Source organism: Capra hircus, chromosome 9 (assembly GCF_001704415.2).
Source record: "Capra hircus breed San Clemente chromosome 9, ASM170441v1, whole genome shotgun sequence".
Taxonomy (NCBI): Eukaryota; Metazoa; Chordata; class Mammalia; order Artiodactyla; family Bovidae; genus Capra; species Capra hircus.
Window position 1 is genome coordinate 85,785,707 of NC_030816.1, and position 18,237 is coordinate 85,803,943.

Sequence of the window (18,237 nt, forward strand, 5' to 3'; positions counted from 1 at the left end):
GGACGACAGAGGATGAGATGGCTGGATGGCATCACCGACTCGATGGACGTGAGTCTGAGTGAACTCCGGGAGTTGGTGATGGACAGGGAGGCCTGGCGTGCTGCGATTCATGGGGTCACAAAGAGTCAGACAACACTGAGCAACTGAACTGAACTGATGCAAAGTATGTTAGTTAAAAAAAAAAAAGTAGTGTAAAAAAGAGTATTTTTAAATGGAATAAAGTCCAGTGTCTACATATGTCCATGGATAAGATAGGTCTCTATTGTCTGTATCTGAGCTTATAAATCCCCAGCTTTTACTGTGTTTACATTCTATTTTCAAAATAAGAGCACAGTGAAAATATACTTTATAGCCTTCTTTACTCAACTGTATCTTATAAACATTTTCCTATTTTTCAAATATTTTCTATTACTAATGACTTTACTCAACTGTATCTTATAAACATTTTCCTATTTTTCAAATATTTTCTATTACAGATGGCTTTAATAAGTTGATAATGTCCCATTTTACAGGCATACTAGATTTTTCTTAGATCAGTATTTTGAAAACATTTAGTTTGCCTCTCATAATAATTAATAGTATTGATAACATGCTTTCCTATAGCTCTTTCTGCACAGCTTCATCCTTCCTTTGATTAAATGCCCAGAAGTGAAATTGCTGGGTCACGTGTCCATGCATGCTGTTTGTAATGGTTTTCAATGTGGTATTAGGAGAGTGCCTCTTTTCCCAGGCCTACTTCCATACTGAGTATTAAATTTCCAAAACCTTGTTGTTAATATGATACTCAAAATTATAGAGAAGTGTTTCCTTTCATTTGCTTATCAATGAAGTTGAAAGTTTTACAATAATCATTGTTCTCTTGTGTTTATTAATTTGTGTATTATCTATTCATATTATTTGCCCATTTTTTAAATTAACAGGTTCCATCTTTTCCTGGTTTGTGATAGCTATTTGTATATCAAGGATATTAACATTAATACCATATGTCAAAAAGACTTTTTAGAATTTGTTGTCTGCTTTTGCACTTTGTGTGGTGTATCCAATTTTAAAAGAAATAGAAATATTTCCATCTGATCTGCAGTAGTGAATCATACCTAATAGTAGAAAATGTTCTCACCTTGCAAAAAAGTCATAGCAATAATGGGTTTTATGCTTGAGGAAATCATACATGTAACTTATAACCATCTAAGATGAATACGTTTTACCACTTTGACTTTAAATTATTTTTCCCTTATTCTTCAACAATTTCTATGTATCTGGAAGCTCTGTCTTGTTGATTATACTTGAAAGCAGTAAATGGTACAATAGAAATCCAATTTTCTGAATATAAAGGTTCTCCTGGTTGATCTATAATATCAGTAGATTTCTCATGTTAGACCCTTTTCAAAACCTTAAATCTTGAGTTCAAAGTCCTTGCTTACATCTTGACAATTGCTTTCAGACCCATCAACACAAGAATAAACACATTTCTTCTCTTTCAAACTACAGAATCATAGTCTCTTTATATCTGTTAACATATTTTTCAAAAGAAAAGACCTTTGTTTCCAAAGAAACCTCTTTTTTATTTAATTCTATTGGGACAGTAAGAACAAAAAGACTTCCAATTTAATGGTATTTCTTAATTTCATGAGAATGAGGAAGAGAAATAGAGGAACTGACATGGGAATGGACAATATTTAAAAAAAAAAAAAAGAAAATCTCTTGGGTGAAGTTAAGGGGCTTTTATAGTTCATTGCGTGTGTGTTCAGTTCCTCAGTCATTTCCGAATCTTTGTGACCCCGTGGACTGTAGCGCGCCAGGCTCCTCTGTCCATGGGATTCTCCAGGCAAGAATACTGGAGTGGGTTGCTGTGCCCTCCTCAAGCGATATTCCTGACCCAGGGATCAAACCCATGTCTCTGACGTCTCCTGCATTGGAAGGCAGATTCTTTACCACTGGAAGCTTCATACCCTGGCTGTATTTCACAGCTCCTGCAGAAGTTTTAGAGCCATTACCTGGTCATTTAGGATGACTCACTGTTCCATTTTAGATGCCATTAAGAGTAACATTTCAGGCATTTTATTGTCAGTCATTATCAATTCATTGACAGTTACCACAATCATGTTAATTCAGTTGGGGTTGCAATGAGATCAAATATCTTTTCCTAATAGCTATTATTACTATCCATGGTCAGAGAGATTATTAATTTATCCCCAAGTGATCAATTAATTATATATATTGGGATAAACTTATATGTAATAAATGTAGTAAAACATTTAGCTGAATGTGGCCATGAGTCCTTTTTAAGCAGGAGAGTGGGATAGAAGGATGAATAGAGACAAAAGGCAGAAACCTGGGAGTTGAGGCATCTGCTCCTACTTGATTAGTAAGACAAGATGAGACCTAGGAATCTTGTAACTTGGGGGAAAGTACTACAGCCTCACTCTCCTTTTATGTCCAACTACACATACTCACATACTTCTTCCCGTCATTCCTTGATGATCCCAAGAAAAACATGTACACAATGATAAAAACCATTTGGAAGACTATTTCTTTGCTATCTTGGGCTTTGTTCCCACATTGCTAACTAGAACTTTATCCTTATGAGCTAGAGTAGACCTTATAAAAGAAGTCCTTTATCCAAAAGGAGGGAATCTAGCCTGCCTTTCCCTCTCCTTCATGTAAGTAACGTCCACTCATCCCTTAGGTCTTCACCTGTGTCTAGGAGCTTTCCTTACTTTCTAGACTGAGCTGAAAGCCCATTTTGACTTGCTGTTTCAATACCATATCCTTCTTATGAAATCTAAGTGTACTTGCAGTATTTGTCCAGTATCTTCTTACATACTGTTTCACCAGCTCAAAGGGGCTGAGTACTCTGCCTTGTTCACTTCTGTATCTCCAATTCCAAAAATAATGGCTGGTACATAATGCATTCTCAATAAATATTTCATGAATGAGGATTAAGTAAACTAATATATATAAAGAACACTCAGTTTAATTACTGGTATATAGAGGTATCCAATACATGTTAATTACTAGCATATGAACAGAGATCTGTACCTTACTGAACCCTAGACATGGTGAACTTCATTAGTAAGCTTTCGGAAACAATGTCCACTGCCCATAATATTCAGAATGATGTTTCTGAGGGCTCCCAGTTCTCTTCTGTAAAATGAAGCGGGGTCAGTCGGTAGGGATCGACGACCTCTGGCTTCCTAAATAGACAAAGCAACTTTTCACTTGGATAAGACCAGAAAAAAAGGATCCCACTACTAACTACAGGACACTCTTCCTGACCTCCCTCTCCAAGTTCCCATGGTTCTCTGAGGCGCCACTCTTGACTGTCTCATTACTACAGCTTTTAGGCTAAATTATAGCATTCTATTTTTGGTTGTTTTTCAAAAGATATGGTATGGCCTGCAGTGTGTCTGAGTGCTATAATGATGAGCCATCATGCAACCAAATTCCATAGTTATATTTAACTTGGTTCTCTGAGTTAAAAGTCAAGCCATCCCTATTCATTGCATTTGTGTTTACTTTCAAACCAAACCAGAATGTAGTCTGAACTGGGCCACGAGTTGTGAGGCTGCCCTGCGGTGGTTTCAGACCTCAACCCTCATTTTGTTGTTAGAGGGGATGAAGCTGACCACAGTTTATTCTAAAAAACTTCCTAGTGATTTCATAGGGAATAACTGTGAAACTAGTATAAGTGATACCTTATATTCTTGGATTTTTAATAGAGAATTTAATTTGGTTCCAACTTACCCTAAGAGTCACCTTTGTGCCTAACTAGTTTATGCCAGTACTTTATTTTTTTTTAGGAAGTGGTGTGGGGGAGACTCTGAAGTCTTTGAGCAGGTGGCAAGATCATCGATCCTGCTCTGAGAAGGTTAATCCAGCAGCAGAGTGAAAAGACAGGTTGCGGGAGGGGAGCAAGACAGAAAGAAGGCCGGGGGGTCAGCAGGGCAGGGCGGAGCTCCAGTGGAGGAGGTCCCAGGGCCAGAGCCAGAAGAGGTGGTGAAGACGGAGCCCCAGGACCAGATGAGTGAAGGGGAGGGTGGGAGGAGGACACAGATTCAAGAGCAGCCTCAAAAAGAAAACACTAGTAATAAGATGACTTTGTAACATGAAGAATGCAAAGGATGAGAAAGAGATCTTGGCCCTGAGCAGCTAGGAACCTGGCTGTATCAACATGGGGTAAATAAGAAAAAGATGAAGTGTGAGGAGGAAGCTTATCTTTGGAACAAACTGGATCTGAGGGGGCTAGCAAGACACAGGCTCCTGGGAATGTGAGCTGAAGTTCAGGAACAAGGTGAGGACTGCCTCACAGGTGCCTTGACCATGGTGTCATTCTTTTGGATAGCTTAGTTCCTTTCATCCCTCCATAAACGATACATACTTTTTAAGGTCATAGTCTTCTCCTTAGAAAGTAGAATATTACAAATAAGAGCCTCTAACTTTGTGCTGAAGTAGTCTCAGGCATCACCATTTTATCATTCACCATCTTTGACCTTCTATAATGCATGCTAAGTCACTTCAGACTGACTCTTTGGAAACCTATGGCCTGTAGTCCAACAGACTCCTCCGTCCGTGGGATTCTCCAGGCAAGAATACTGGAGTGAGTTTCCATTCCCCTCTCCAGGGGAATCTTCCCACGTCAGGGATCAAGCCCGTGTCTCTTGTGTCACTTACACTGGCAGGCAGATTCTTTACCACTAGCATCAGCTGGGAAGCCCACCTTCTCTAATCAATGCTTTATATAGCTTTTCTATTTAAATCATGGAATTTGTAGCTCAGTCGGTAAAGAATTTGCCTACAGTGCAGGAGACCCGGGTTTGATCCCTGGGTTGGGAAGATCCCCTGGAGAAGGAAATGGCAACCCACTCCAGTATCCTTGCCTGGAAAATCTCATGGACAGAGGAACCTGGTGGATTGCAGTCCATGGGGTCGCAAAGAGTCGGGCACGACTGAGCGACTAACACATAAGAAAGTAAGTAATAAGTTCTTATAGTTAAGGAAACGGGGACCAAGAAAGTATCAGGAGTTGGTTAGGTTTACACAGCCAGTTATCAGCAGCCTGGTCCCTGGCCCTCTGCACTCCTCACTGGAGCAGGTTTCCAGGCTGTGCAATGTGGGGGACGCCAGACAACTCACTGTCTCCTGTCCTGCCTCCGCAGTACAGCTTGTACTGTGCCTTCAGAATTGTTCTTTAAAAGCATTTGTATTCCTTTGGTCTCTTAATTACTCCCAAAGTTCTGAGCATTAAAAAAAAAAATTGCTTTCACTCCCTACTTTCTTGAGAGTCTAAATATAGTCACTGTCCCTTCTACCAACAGTATTCTCGATTTTTGTAACCAGTCTATAGTTTCTACTCAAACACAGCATACCCAGTCCCTTCTTCCCCCTCAAGTGTTTTTTTTTTTTTTTTTTTCATGGCAATAGTTTTAAGCATAGCATGGACTGCTATCTGAAAGGGATTGTTGTGTAAAAATTGATCTCTTGTCCACCTTCACAGGGTCCTTTAACTCTGGTGATATGAACTGATCTTTTATCTTTCATGCTACCCAGCCATCACCAGCCTCTTCTGTGAAGGACAATGAGTTGCTTTCTTAGGACTGATGAGGAATCAGTGCAAGCTGGGAGAAGAGATATTAATAATACACAAACGAGATCCTGTTTCTTGCATTAAGAGCTATAAACATCTTTCCAAGCTGTAATCATCAAGGTTCATCCCTTTGGCGATCCCCAGCAGAGTACAGTGTAATTAAATGGCCTACAGAATGACTTCACCCTGACACTGTAGAAACTAATGCTCTTCCTGGCTTGTTCCTTTCCTACTGGATAGATGCCTTGAACCTACGGAACCGCCAGGTCATCTGCGTCACTCTCAAAGTCCTACAGCATCTGGTTGTGTCAGCTGAGATGGTGGGTGAGGCGTTGGTGCCCTACTACCGGCAAATCCTTCCCATCCTGAACATCTTTAAGAATAAGAATGGTGAGTTACCCCAGGAATTACAATGTCTTTTAAGCACTAAAAAAGGGGGAGTGCTTTGAAGTAGAGTTAATTAGCAACACATTTAGGATTTATTATTGCATATAAACCAAGATCCACTTAGCGATCTAAACAGCATAACCCCTACCCCTTCTCCTCCTACTCCCTAGAGAAATAGTCAAATTAACAATTTCATTTATTATTCTTCACACGTACAGCTTACTTAGCACAGAAGCACTGAAGCAGTTCTGAAATCTTACAATAATAAAACTGTAAAGTTTTTAACTGTCTTTGAATATATTGGTAGGTTTTGAGTTTGTCCTTTCTCTTGACAGTAATTCTGCCTTTAGGTATTTTCTCTTAAAATTAAAGTTACTTTTTATTAACTGCTGCTGCTGCTGCTAAATCGCTTCAGTCGTGTCCAACTCTGTGCGACCCCATAGACGGCAGCCCACCAGGCTCCCCCGTCCCTGGGATTCTCCAGGCAAGAACACTGGAGTGGGTTGCCATTGCCTTCTCCAATGCATGAAAGTGAAAAGTGAAAGGGAAGTTGCTCAGTCGTGTCCGACTCTTAGCGACCCCATGGACTGCAGCCCACCAGGCTCCTCCGTCCATGGGATGTTCCAGGCAAGAGTACTGGAGTGGGCTGCCATTTATTAATTGATTTAGGATGAATTTTAAAAACAACATTATTAAAATCTGGTACAGGTTGTTTGGAGAGTTTTAATACATGTTCTCCTATTTCTTAAAAAAAATAGAAAAACAGATAATCTTACTGTTACTTAGTTACTTAGCTGATGGTAAGTACTGATTTAAAAAATATATGCTGATGCATTTATTAAAAAAAAAATTATTCTGTGGAAAGCACTGGTGCACTCAAGTGAATCTGCTTCACCCAAACAAAGGTATGAGCAAGTTGTGCTGACCTCCTGGGAGGCAGTGAATGTACATCTGTTTATTGACAATGTGATTTTCCTTTTGTACCTGTTGAAACGATGAGAATCTAGTTTTCTTTCATGTTGCTAACTTTGAAGTCTCATATTTCTCATATGCACTGTGTAAGTCAACATTTGATGTTAATTTCTGACAGCCATGTAAATAAGTTAGTAATTTAGTGGAACAGTGCATGAAAACTTTGCAATATAATCTGCTTACTGTATAGAAAGGAAAAAAAAGTCAAACCTCAAACTGCACATATGACAGCTTCCGTCACAAACAAGTCCTTTGTTTGGAATCATTATTTTTCATATAATTCCTAAATTACTGTTAAAAGTCTCCTTATATCAGGCAGACTATTCAGGGAATCAGGGATTCAGAGTCTGTAGCTATCTTTTAGTAGCAGGACCTACTTACATGTTTAATATCAAGCATGTTTAGTAAAAATGACTTCAGCTAGGGTTATAGGAGCTTAAGAATGCTCATAATGGGATGAATTGATATACACTGCAAAATATTTAAGAACTATAGAGTTAATGTAGACATTTAGATGAGATGGTTACTCTTTCAGGAAAGTAAAAGTTGGGTGTTAGTAATTCAACATTTATGATCTAAACTGAAACTTTTAGTTACAGCATTTCTACTTTGTGAAACTTGCGTAAGTATTCTTGATTCATAATTCATACTTTTTTACTGTCTAACAGCATCAAATAAGAGGTAGAGATAAATCAGAAATGCTAGAGATAAAGTCAGAGATGAAAGAATCAGGGAACACCCTCTCCCAGAAATCTCAGTTATAGTCAACACTTCTGAGTTGTGTGGTTGGCAAATGTGTCCTCAGTAACCCTCACAGAAGCCTGTGATGTGTGGACCATTACTGGCTCTAGTTTTCCACTGTGACTCTTCTGCGGAAGCATTTCCTTCTGTGCTTGGCGGTTGTGAAAGGGGAGCACCAGCGTCTTTTCCACCTTGCACAAGTGGGAGTAGGGGCCCCCCCCACATGGGTTAACGTCCTCCCGGTCCTTGGACCTGGAGCTGGAATCTAAGCATCATTTGTGTCTTCGTATAAAAGAAGAGAAACAGTGATATTCAAAAGGTGATTAGAATCTCCTCGCCCTCAAGGAACCCTGTAAAGAGTAAGTACAGCTGCCAGGAAGATAGATAAATCTCTTGGGAGCCCTAGACTGTTCAAACCAATTGGCTCCCGTTTCTGCCTCGTTATATTGATACTATCAATACTTATTTAATTCTTTAACTTATAAATGTTCATATGCTTCACAAAAGAAGTGATTGGGTTTAGGAATATACCCCTATTTCGATTTTATCAAAGTGGAGATTTTATCGTTTCTATCACAGCCTTAATTGGTCCCACATACAGCTAATTATCTTGGAACGTTTCTAAATGGAGGCACCAGGAATTTGACATTCAACTATTTTTCTGGTTAATATCTTTCTGACATTTGAGGGGGAAAAATATTAGCTTCAGCTTCATTTTCTACTTATCTTAGAAACCTGTCAGTACAATGCCAGAATGCAGTTTGCTGTATTTCCAGAGGGTCCTATTACCAAACCGGAGCATTCTAGCTCTAAAACGCAAAACTATTCTTCAGAGTGGCTATTTCCACAGCTCCAATCCTGCCAGTAGAAACTAATCACAGGATTCACAATTACAATAGTATTTTCAGCCTGAAAACAATTTAGCTTTGATAGCATTTTAATAAATGTTGCTTCACGATCATATTCTATTCATATCCACAGAACCACATTTACATTTTTATTTAAGCAGATGTCTTTAGTGACAGATATATTTACCTAAAAATAGATTAGAAATTTGCGGCGTTAAGATTAGGAAAAAAAAATTCATTCTTAATTTCGGCGTTTCTGAGAGTAACTTCATTTTCTGTTTCCTTTTTCCCTACTTACGCATAATCGATGTCTTGTTCAATTCATAGTCAAAGATATATTTCTTTCCAGTTCTATAGCAAAATGTTTTTGAGACTGAGACCCAATATAAATGACTGAAAGAAAGCATGAAAGAGGGCCTATTCCTTCAAATATAGTGACCTTGCCCTTCTGCTAGTGTTCTTTCAAAGCACAAGGTTTAGCATAATTCGACTGCCTGCTCCTTTTTTGCAATTTCTGTCCTGTTTTCATGTCAGCTGGACCTTGTCTGACATGATCAGAGGGGCCGAGCAGTTTGCCAGTGCACCACCGGGCCAGCGGTCTCCCCAGGGGACCAGTGGGGATAAGGCAGAACCCGGAGGAGTGGGTGCCGCTGTTAGCACAGCCTGTGTCCCCAGCTCCATCTATAGGTGTGGAAACTTACCCCAGCCCCACAAGATCAGGCCTGCTCTAGGACATAGAGTGGCTGGAACTTCTGTTTATGAATAATACACTTTTAAGTGTTTGTAATTAGACTGTGCTTTAAAAAAACGCAACAGACAAGTGGGTGAACTGCAAAGTGGGATAAAGAGTAGCATTTGAGAGCAGAAGAGATGTGACCTTAGGCGGATCATGTAACTTCTCTGAACTTAAACTTCTTCATCTGCACACAATACTTTGATAACGTCTTTTCTGCAGGTTGGCATGACCCATTGAGATCACGGCCACCCCTTCACGTGGGGCCTGGCCTTGACTTTTAAACAAGAGTCATTATCCTCTGACAGCATTATGAATGTGTGCTCCGACACTCAGTCCTTTCCGACTCTCTGTGACCTCATGGATGGTAGCCCGCCAGGCTCCTTTGTCCATGGGATTTTTCAGGCAAGAATAGTTGAGTGGGTCGCCACTTCCTCCTCCAGGGGATCTTCCCGACCCAGGGATCAAACCTGTGTCTCTTTTGTCCCCTGTGTGGGCAGGCAGATTCATCAGTAGTGCCACCTGGGAAGCCCCAGACAACATTATATACACATACAATGTTATACACGTATATGATACTGTAAACCAATGTAGTGATGCTATATAAATTAGTATAACGCACAGGAGTAGGTGCTTTAATGTATTATGTCCCCTGATGGTAGCTCATCCCCTGGTCCTTCTGTGGGCCTGTGAGTGAGGCGTGACCTCCTGGTTTACCCAGCTCACCAGCACCTCTGTTTCAAAGGACTCATCCTGCCTCTGATTGCCAACACCAGGTGGGGGCCAAATAAATTAAGGACTCTGTGACTCACTGAGGGATAACTGGTTCTCTAATCCATCTCTCCCTGGCTAACTCAAATATGTGCCAGATGTTTGGAGGTAGGTCCTTATTTTTAAAAGAGAAGCCAAGTGTGACAAGCAGGGATGACTGGATCAGGGTCCTCTTTGGAAGATGCAAACTAGCATCTAAGCTTGAACTTGTTTTCTTTAATTCTGAGTAATGAATCATGGACACCTAAGATAGGCTGACTTTCCAGGGACTGCTGGGGAGCGAAAGAGAGATAAGAGTTTCTATGACAGCAATCTCTTCTTTCCTTTGTTCTTTCACAAACATTATTAAAGGTTTCAGAAAATGAAGATGATGGGAATGCTCAATTTACAGCTTTCAGAGAGGTAGCTACAGAATTAACGATGCAGTGTATTACATTTGAGAAACATGAGCCAATAAACGGCATTAAAACATTTACAGTTAAAATATGGGGCTCTGCCAGCAGAGTAGGGTTTTCCAACCACCCTGCTTTTCGGAGGCAATCCTTACTTGGGTACTTTTTTTTTTCTAATTGCGCCAGTAGTCCTGAAATAGCTTCTAATGGAAACAGTTCGGAGATTCCACATATCAACAGCTCTAATAATACATTAATTTCATGTCATAGAATATGCAGAAGTAAATGAAATAATGAGATAACATGCGCCCATGTGTGTGAACATCAAACAGTCTTAGATTTATCTATGAATACTTCCTAAAATGTATGTTGTAGCCTATAGAGGTCCATGAAAAGAGATTTAAACTTTCAACTCAAATTCAGACAAATTAAATAACATGGGAAATAAAGCATTAAATTTTGGGGATTTAAAAAATTTGTACCAGATCTTTCACCCTGATATTTAACTAGTTTCTGAAAAATAGAAACAACTGTTTTCCACTAATAGTCCATTTAAGCAGCTGCTAATGAGAACCTAAGAATTCCCAGTCAACCTGTTTCATATACTCTTCATGTATTTCTGTGAGTTCTATGGGACCTATTTTTATGGTCCTTTAAAATGCTGATGAACTTTTGAGAGCTGATTGTTTACAAAAAATTTCTGTAGTTCTTATGTCTTACAATTGACTTGCATAAAGTTTATTTCACAGAGCTTTTAATTTTGAATTAAGAGTACCCCCACCCCACGGAATTCCATACAAATTTTAGCACAATTTAGAACTTTGCTTCGTGTTTTCTTCAGCGTCGTTATGTTTATGAGACTCGAAAGCCTTTTAATGTCCTAAGTTTACAGAGCAAACTATTATTAATAGAATACTACGCCACAATTCCTGAAAGGTAGATTTAGGATGATCATGTATCTATCTAAACTCTCTGGAACTCTTCTTCCACTTAGACATAACTAGCTGGTGTGAAAAGAATCATAGGAGTCTAAGAGATGCCAGATTCATGTAACTGCCCTTTGATCAATGCCCCTCTCCAAATGTACTAAACTACACTTTATCAGACTATTAGTTTCATGGCCAAACTGTGTTGAACTTTCTTTTTTCTGTGCAGAGTGTGGCACACCGAGAAGAATCAGTTGCTTAATATGTGGTTGTGTGAAATGTATTCACTCACCTAGTCTGTATGACCATTACTTATTTATCCAGTCCTATCCTAAACAGCCCCACTACTTCATGAGATGTTGTTGTTCAGTCACTGGGTCATGTCCAACTCTTTGCCACCCCGTGGACTGCAGCACGCCAGGCTTCCCTGTCCGTCAATGATCCCACCCAATCATCTCATCCTCCGTCATATCTTTCTCCTCCTGCCCTCAGTCTTTCCCAGCATCAGGGTCTTTTCCAATGATTCAGCTCTTTGCATCAGGTGGCCAAAGTATTGGAGCTTCAGCATCAGCATCAGTCCTTCCAGTGAATATTAAGTGTTGATTTCCTTTAGGATGGACTGGTTTGATCTCCTTGCTGTCCAAGGAACTCTCAAGAGTCTTCTCCAACACCACTTCATGAGCTAGCTTGTCCTATTTCCAAAGAGAAAATCACTCCCTATAGTAAGCAAAATATATGCCAGATATTACTATCTGGTTTATATCTCTCATCTGAACCACACAGGATAATGTCTAGTCCCTTTTCCAAATGGCAGGCCAGCAAACATTATATAAAACTTTCCTACCACTTCAATCTTCACTTCTCCAAGTTCAATGTCCTTCCTTCCAAGAAGTCCTCACAAGATCTTCCAGAGCCCTGACAGTCTTATAGGATGGAGATGGTGGACACACGCACCTGTGAACACTGATGGTTCTGCAATGACCCAAGAGGGCAGTCCCATGGGACAGAAGGTCCTGGGAAAAGAGGCTTCCATGCCCTCACTTGATGCCCCTGGACGTGGTCAGTCCATAAAATGGCCATCTTACCCCTGTGAAATCTTACCATTATGCTGGGGGCAGGCACATACTTTCAACTGCCTCTACGTGCTCTTCCCTGTAGACCGCCATGGGTGCATCTGCCCAGAATAAACATTCTTCTCAGTGTCTCTATATCTTGAAACACATGGCCTGCTAGGATGATGACCAAGGGGATCAGAATCTGCTTCTGAAGCCTGTGTAGGCTGTGTAGGGCCACTATAGTGAATTACCACAAACTGAGCGGCTTAAATAACCAGAAAGTACTGTGTCAGTTCTGGGGGCCAGAAGTCCACACCCCAGGTGTCAGCAGAGTCACGCCCCCCAGCTTTTTGGTGGTGGTGGTTGTTGTTGTTGTTCAATCCCTCAGTTGTGTCCGACTCTTTGCAACCCCAAGGACTGCAGCACGCCAGGCTTCCCTGTCCATCACCAGCTCCCAGAGCTTGCTCAAACTCATGTCCATCGAGTCGGTGATGCCATCCAACCATCTCATCCTCTGGCGTCCCCCTCTCCTCCTGTGTTCAATCTTTTTCAGCATCAGGGTCTTTTCCAATGAGTCAGTTCTTCACATCAGGTGGCCAAAGTATTGGAGTTTCAGCTTCAGCATCAGTCCTTCCAGTGAATATTCAGGACTGATTTCCTTTAAGATGGACTGGTTGGATCTCCCTGCAGTCCAGGGGACTCTCAGTCTTTTGGGGAGAATCTGTTCTCTGCCTCTCTCCTCGATTCTGGTGGGTCCAGCCACATTTGGGGTTCCTTGGCTTGTAGAGGTATCACTTTCAGTGGCTGCCTCCCTCTCTACATGACGTTTCCCCTGTGTGTCTGTCTCTGAGTCTCATCTCCACTTCTTATAAAGACACCTGTCCTTGTCAGGCTTGGACTAGGGGCCCACCCTATTCCCATATGACTTCATCTTCACCTTACTAATTACATCGGCAATGACCTGATTTCCAGATAAGGCCAACTTCATAGGTTCCAGTAAGGACTTGAATTGGGAAGGAGGCTCTTCAACTTAGACCAGGTAACTCTTTCCCAGGGTGTGTGGTGGTACAGCCCCGCCATTGATGAGTAAAGCCGGAGGTTTTGCATGCCTTCCATTCATTCCATCACATCACCATCACTGAACCAGACCTAGCTGCATAAAACCTGATGAGAACTCCCTCGTTTAACAATGAGGCAAAGCTCTCTTCCTTTTCCTTTCATCAGGAAGTGAGTGTTTAGTTACGAAAGGAGAGATCTAGGTCGGTTTGGAGTAGAGGAGATGGCAGGAAATTGATTTTTTTTCTCTTTGGTAATGCTACAAACTAACAGAGAGTCAGCAAAGGCCTTCACACTGGGTGCTTCCCGGGATGTCCCAGGCTCCCAAGGGCACTGCCGCCACCCTCCGTGCAGAGGACCGCAGGCACCCACTCTAGGCGGCAGACTGCATCATCTGCGCCTGTCCCTGCCCACCCAGGTGGGTGAGAGGGTCAGGCCACTCTGCCTGAATGCGATTTGGATCAGTAAATAGGGATTCCGCTTGTGAACCAGGACAAGTGGGACAATATGTGGAAAAGCAAGCGGCGGAGGGGCATTTAAGAGTGAAGGCGCGGTGTCATGTTTCTGGGGCAGGCACCCTGGCTCAGGGCTTGTGAGCCTGGCCTGGTTGCAGAACCGCTCTGTGCCTTAGTCTCCTTGGTGTGAAAAGCGAGTTGTTGGGAAGAGGACAAACAGCTCAGTGACCTGCAGAGAACTGTGGGCGATGATTTCGTAGAAGTGTGGGCAGCATGAGAGTAATGAGGGTGGATGATGAAACGTGAGTGAAATTGCTTTACCGACTACCGGGTGTTAACCTGTAGTCTTATCGCCTATCTCACAAGATGGAGGGAATTATACATAGGTAGTTTTGTGTTCCCTCAAAGAAAGTGAAATTAAATCTGTTAGAATTAATATAAGATTTTACTGCGGTGATTAGATGAAAAATAAATATTCAAGAATCAATATATTTTTTTATATGCCAGTAGTCAAAAATGCAATACAAAACTTGTTTTCTAGATGCTAATAGTTCCTGCTTGCAGAGATATTCCATCAGAGATAAACTTTTACTGTCCAGCTCTCCCTCCCCCAGAGGATAGTTCTAATTCCTCCTTTGGACCCCTCAGTTCACTTCAGAAGCAGGCAGAAGTATTTCATCAAAGGGCTTTGCCTTGGTAAACCAGAGATCTATCAGGAACTGCCTGCCCCGATGGAGCCTCTTTCCAAGACAGACCCTGCTTTCAGTGTCTAAATAACTTTTATGTTTGCAGTTTCTCTGTATGAATCTTAACAATGCTTAGTGTCCAGGTTTCATCCCGGGCGTCCCAGGTTCACTTGCATCTGCTTCATCTTTCTAGTTTCACCACTGTTCCCACCATGGAAGTTTACCTAAAGGGATCAGGCTGTCAGAAGAACTCTGAACTGTAGACAAATTCAGCACCCAGGCACATCTTGATAGTCCTGGATCAAAGGCAAGTTTAGTGGATCAAGAACAATTTGCCTTTTTAGTTAGTCGTAAAAAAACTCAATTTCCATTCACCACTTCTAAACTGAAGTAGAGGATAAGATGGTTGGATGGCATCATGGACCCGATGGACACGAGTCTGTGCAAGCTCTGGGAGATGGTGATGCACAGGGAAGCCTGGTGTGCTGCAGTCCATGGGGTCGCCAAGACTCAGACACGGCTGAACAACGAAAGAGGGCCGCAGGTCGTGCGGAAAGAAAGAATTGACAGGGGGGTTGGAACCGAGGGGCCATTCGTGCCCCACCCCCTGCTCACTCGAATGGGCCACGTGGCCCACACCCTGGTCCTTTTCCTCAAGAGACCATCCTCAACCCAGGCCGAAGACTCTCAGGAAACAGCCGGCCTCCCAGGAACCTTCGCGGAGCCCGCCCTGACGTGGAGAACAGCGTCCTCCTCTGTAGGTCTTCCTGACCTCTCTCAGGCTGGGTGGATTCTATTTCCTGGCCTGCCCAGAGGCAGGGAGAGAGTGGGGATAACCGGCCATTTGTTACCCTGGCGGCTAAGCTCTGTTTGCAGTGTGTGTTTTGTTAGCCTTCGGGCCCCCTCTGAGTACTCCACAGAGACCTACAGACCAAGGGATCTGATGCCAGCTGGTTCCCAGTCCTTAGCCCTCTCACTGCTCACTGGCACCTTCCTGGGCAGGAGATTCCACCAGGTCAGCTAAGGCCTTTGAGATATGCCTCCGGATATCTATGTAATATGCTTGAATGTATACAAAAGCTCACAATGGACCCCCAGTGAGCAAGCATGCAAATACTAACCCAAGAGGGGGAAAAAAAAGTGTTCTTTTCTGTTTATGCAGAAAGAAAGTTTTACTTAATCAGCCCAAGAAAGCATATAATGATTTCTAAAGCTTTCATTTAAGGAGGCTCCTTTATTCGGCCAGATCGTACTTTGTACTTTTTAAGTCACCTAAAATATCACCTGTTCTGGATTTACGGATAATTAAGGTCTCATTCTCATTTTCCTTTATATGAAAATCTTTCAGGAGTGCCAGAAAATGGCTTTCTAGGGGTCTCTATGTGGGCACTGCCGAGAAAAATAAGAATGTCACCAGTGTAATTGTTGCCTTGAATATTCGTTATTCATGACATAATTAAAAGGCAAATTTAAAAGCAGGTTGGAGACCCAAAAAGAAAAAATTTTAAAGCCTCCTTTAGTGGGGGAGCCTTGCCCTGACACTGCGTAAAACTCAGCAAGGCCCGCGCTATTCCATTCACTCAGAGGTTCCTCAGGCGCTTTGAGTCACATACGCAATTCCAGTGCTCGAGTCCCTTCTTTTAACAGAACTGATCAACACTGGGAACTTCCTCTACCTTCAAGTATTCTTCTCTCTCCCTGCTTGGGTTCGCTCTGGACTGGAAGCTGGCGGTGGGAAACGGCTTCGCCTCTGTTTCTTATGTTGTCCCCCTCCCGAAGGCCCGGAACACTGGCTCCCCAGGTCTCACCGCACAGGGTTCCCAGGGTCGGGGAGGCGGACCACGAGGACAGGGAGCCTCTTACTGACCGATGCCGCCTTGAGCCGGTCCCCCCACCCGCAACGCGGTTCTCATCCCCTGCATTCACCTCCAGTTTAGAGCTCTGGTCCCTCTGCTCTTCTGGAAGCCGTCATCCAGGGAGGGAAAGACCCCATAGCATCGCTCCCTCCCGCTTGGAAAAGATGCTCGCTCACCCCGGGCCTGGGAAATTCTGGGGCCCCAGCACCCCCGGTCCTGCTTCTCGGGCTCTGTTCACTTCTCATCTTCATGTTGCCCACTGCTGGGAGCACACAGGGCCCTTCCTTCTGGGGGGTAGGGTTGGCACGGAGCACAGCCACAGCCGCCTTCAAAGAAATCTCAGACCTCTGAGCACACGCAGTCTCTCTTGAAAAGCCTGAACTGTCCAGTCGTGGGATGGGTCCCCTGAAAGGCCTCAGTCCTGCCGCTGATGAAGCGCTGGCCCCACAATGCCCAGCTCGACTCCACGCCGCGCTGACTCCGGTTTACTCGAGCCAAACGCCAATCTGTAGGAGGAATTTTCTGCCTAGTAGGAAATAAGCTTTCCATTTTTATCGTCCTCCTCAAAAATCTATATTTTTCACATTGACAACAAGGAGGAATGTATATAGTCAGCATCAGCTTAACCATCAATGAAGGAGGAATTGAAAAATACAATAGCCACATTACCTTAGAAAAACTGCAAATATTACTGATATTTCTTTGCTTGCCTGCCTTCTGTATGAGGCTCTCATATACATCCTGGATTAATGTTCCAAGTAATAAAGAAAAAAGTAATGATGGCAGGGTTATTACCAGTACAGTTCTGTTTGGATCCTTCCAAGATCAATTTACTTTTTTCCCCCAAAACACGGTACTTTAATATCAGCTTTTTGTGAGCCTATTTATATCCATTTTGAGATGGCGGTGAACAAAAAAATGACGCTCCTTTCAGTGACTTTTAGATTTTGCAAAACTATTACAGCTCCACCTCTTCTTCCTCTGGATGAAGCCCATATTTTTTTCTTAAAATTTATTTCTTGAGCCCTGAAGTTATCTTTATCACAAACTAAAAAGCTAATTAATGATACAATATTTAAATTTTAAGAGCAATAATAAAATTGGGCCATACTAACAAGATTATTGCCCAGTAATTCTCCTACTATTGCCAGCTCTGCTTCTACCTCCAGTCTGGTTGAGTGTTTATACACATAAAGGTTTTGAGGAGTTTGTAGTTCTTCTAATGGGAATCATTGAATATTATCTATGTTTCTGTGTGAGTGTATTGCTTTCTTGTAAATATCGTAAATAACCATTTAACTAGGTGGCGAGACGTAGGTCTGTCTAGAAAATGTATTATCCTTTCAAGTGAAGTCACTCAGTTGTGTCCAACTCTTTGCCATCTCATGGACTGTATCCTACCAGGTTCCTCCGTCCATGGAATTTTCCAGGCAAGAGTACTGGAGTGGGTTGCCATTTCCTTCTCCAAGGAATCTTCCCAACCCAAGGATCGCACCCAGGTCTCCCACATTGCAGGCAGACGCTTTACCGTCTTTGCTGCCAGGGAAGCCCAAATACTGGAGTGGGTAGCCTATCCCTTCTCCAGCAGCTCTTCCCAACCCAGGAATTGAACCAGGGTCTCCTGCATTGCAGACAGATTTTTTTTTTTTTAAACCAACTCAGCTGTCAGGGAAGCCCTTTCAAAGTTTCTTATAAACTATGAATATAAAGAATGATGATATTCAAGGGAAGCAGTGCAATGTTTATATTTTTGTGAGGAACAACCACAATTTTTT

The 18,237-nt window shown here is 42.3% G+C and overlaps 1 protein-coding gene across 2 annotated transcripts in view; it reads left to right on the top strand.

The window, feature by feature from the left end:
* The window catches only part of PACRG (PARK2 coregulated), a 540,483-nt gene that overhangs the window by 295,955 nt on the left and 226,291 nt on the right, over positions 1-18,237 (top strand). For both annotated transcript variants that reach the window (XM_005684960.3, XM_018053445.1), the window contains exon 4: positions 5,825-5,974. In XM_005684960.3, coding sequence (XP_005685017.1) covers positions 5,825-5,974 — 150 coding nt within the window. The remainder of the gene's footprint in view (positions 1-5,824; positions 5,975-18,237) is intronic.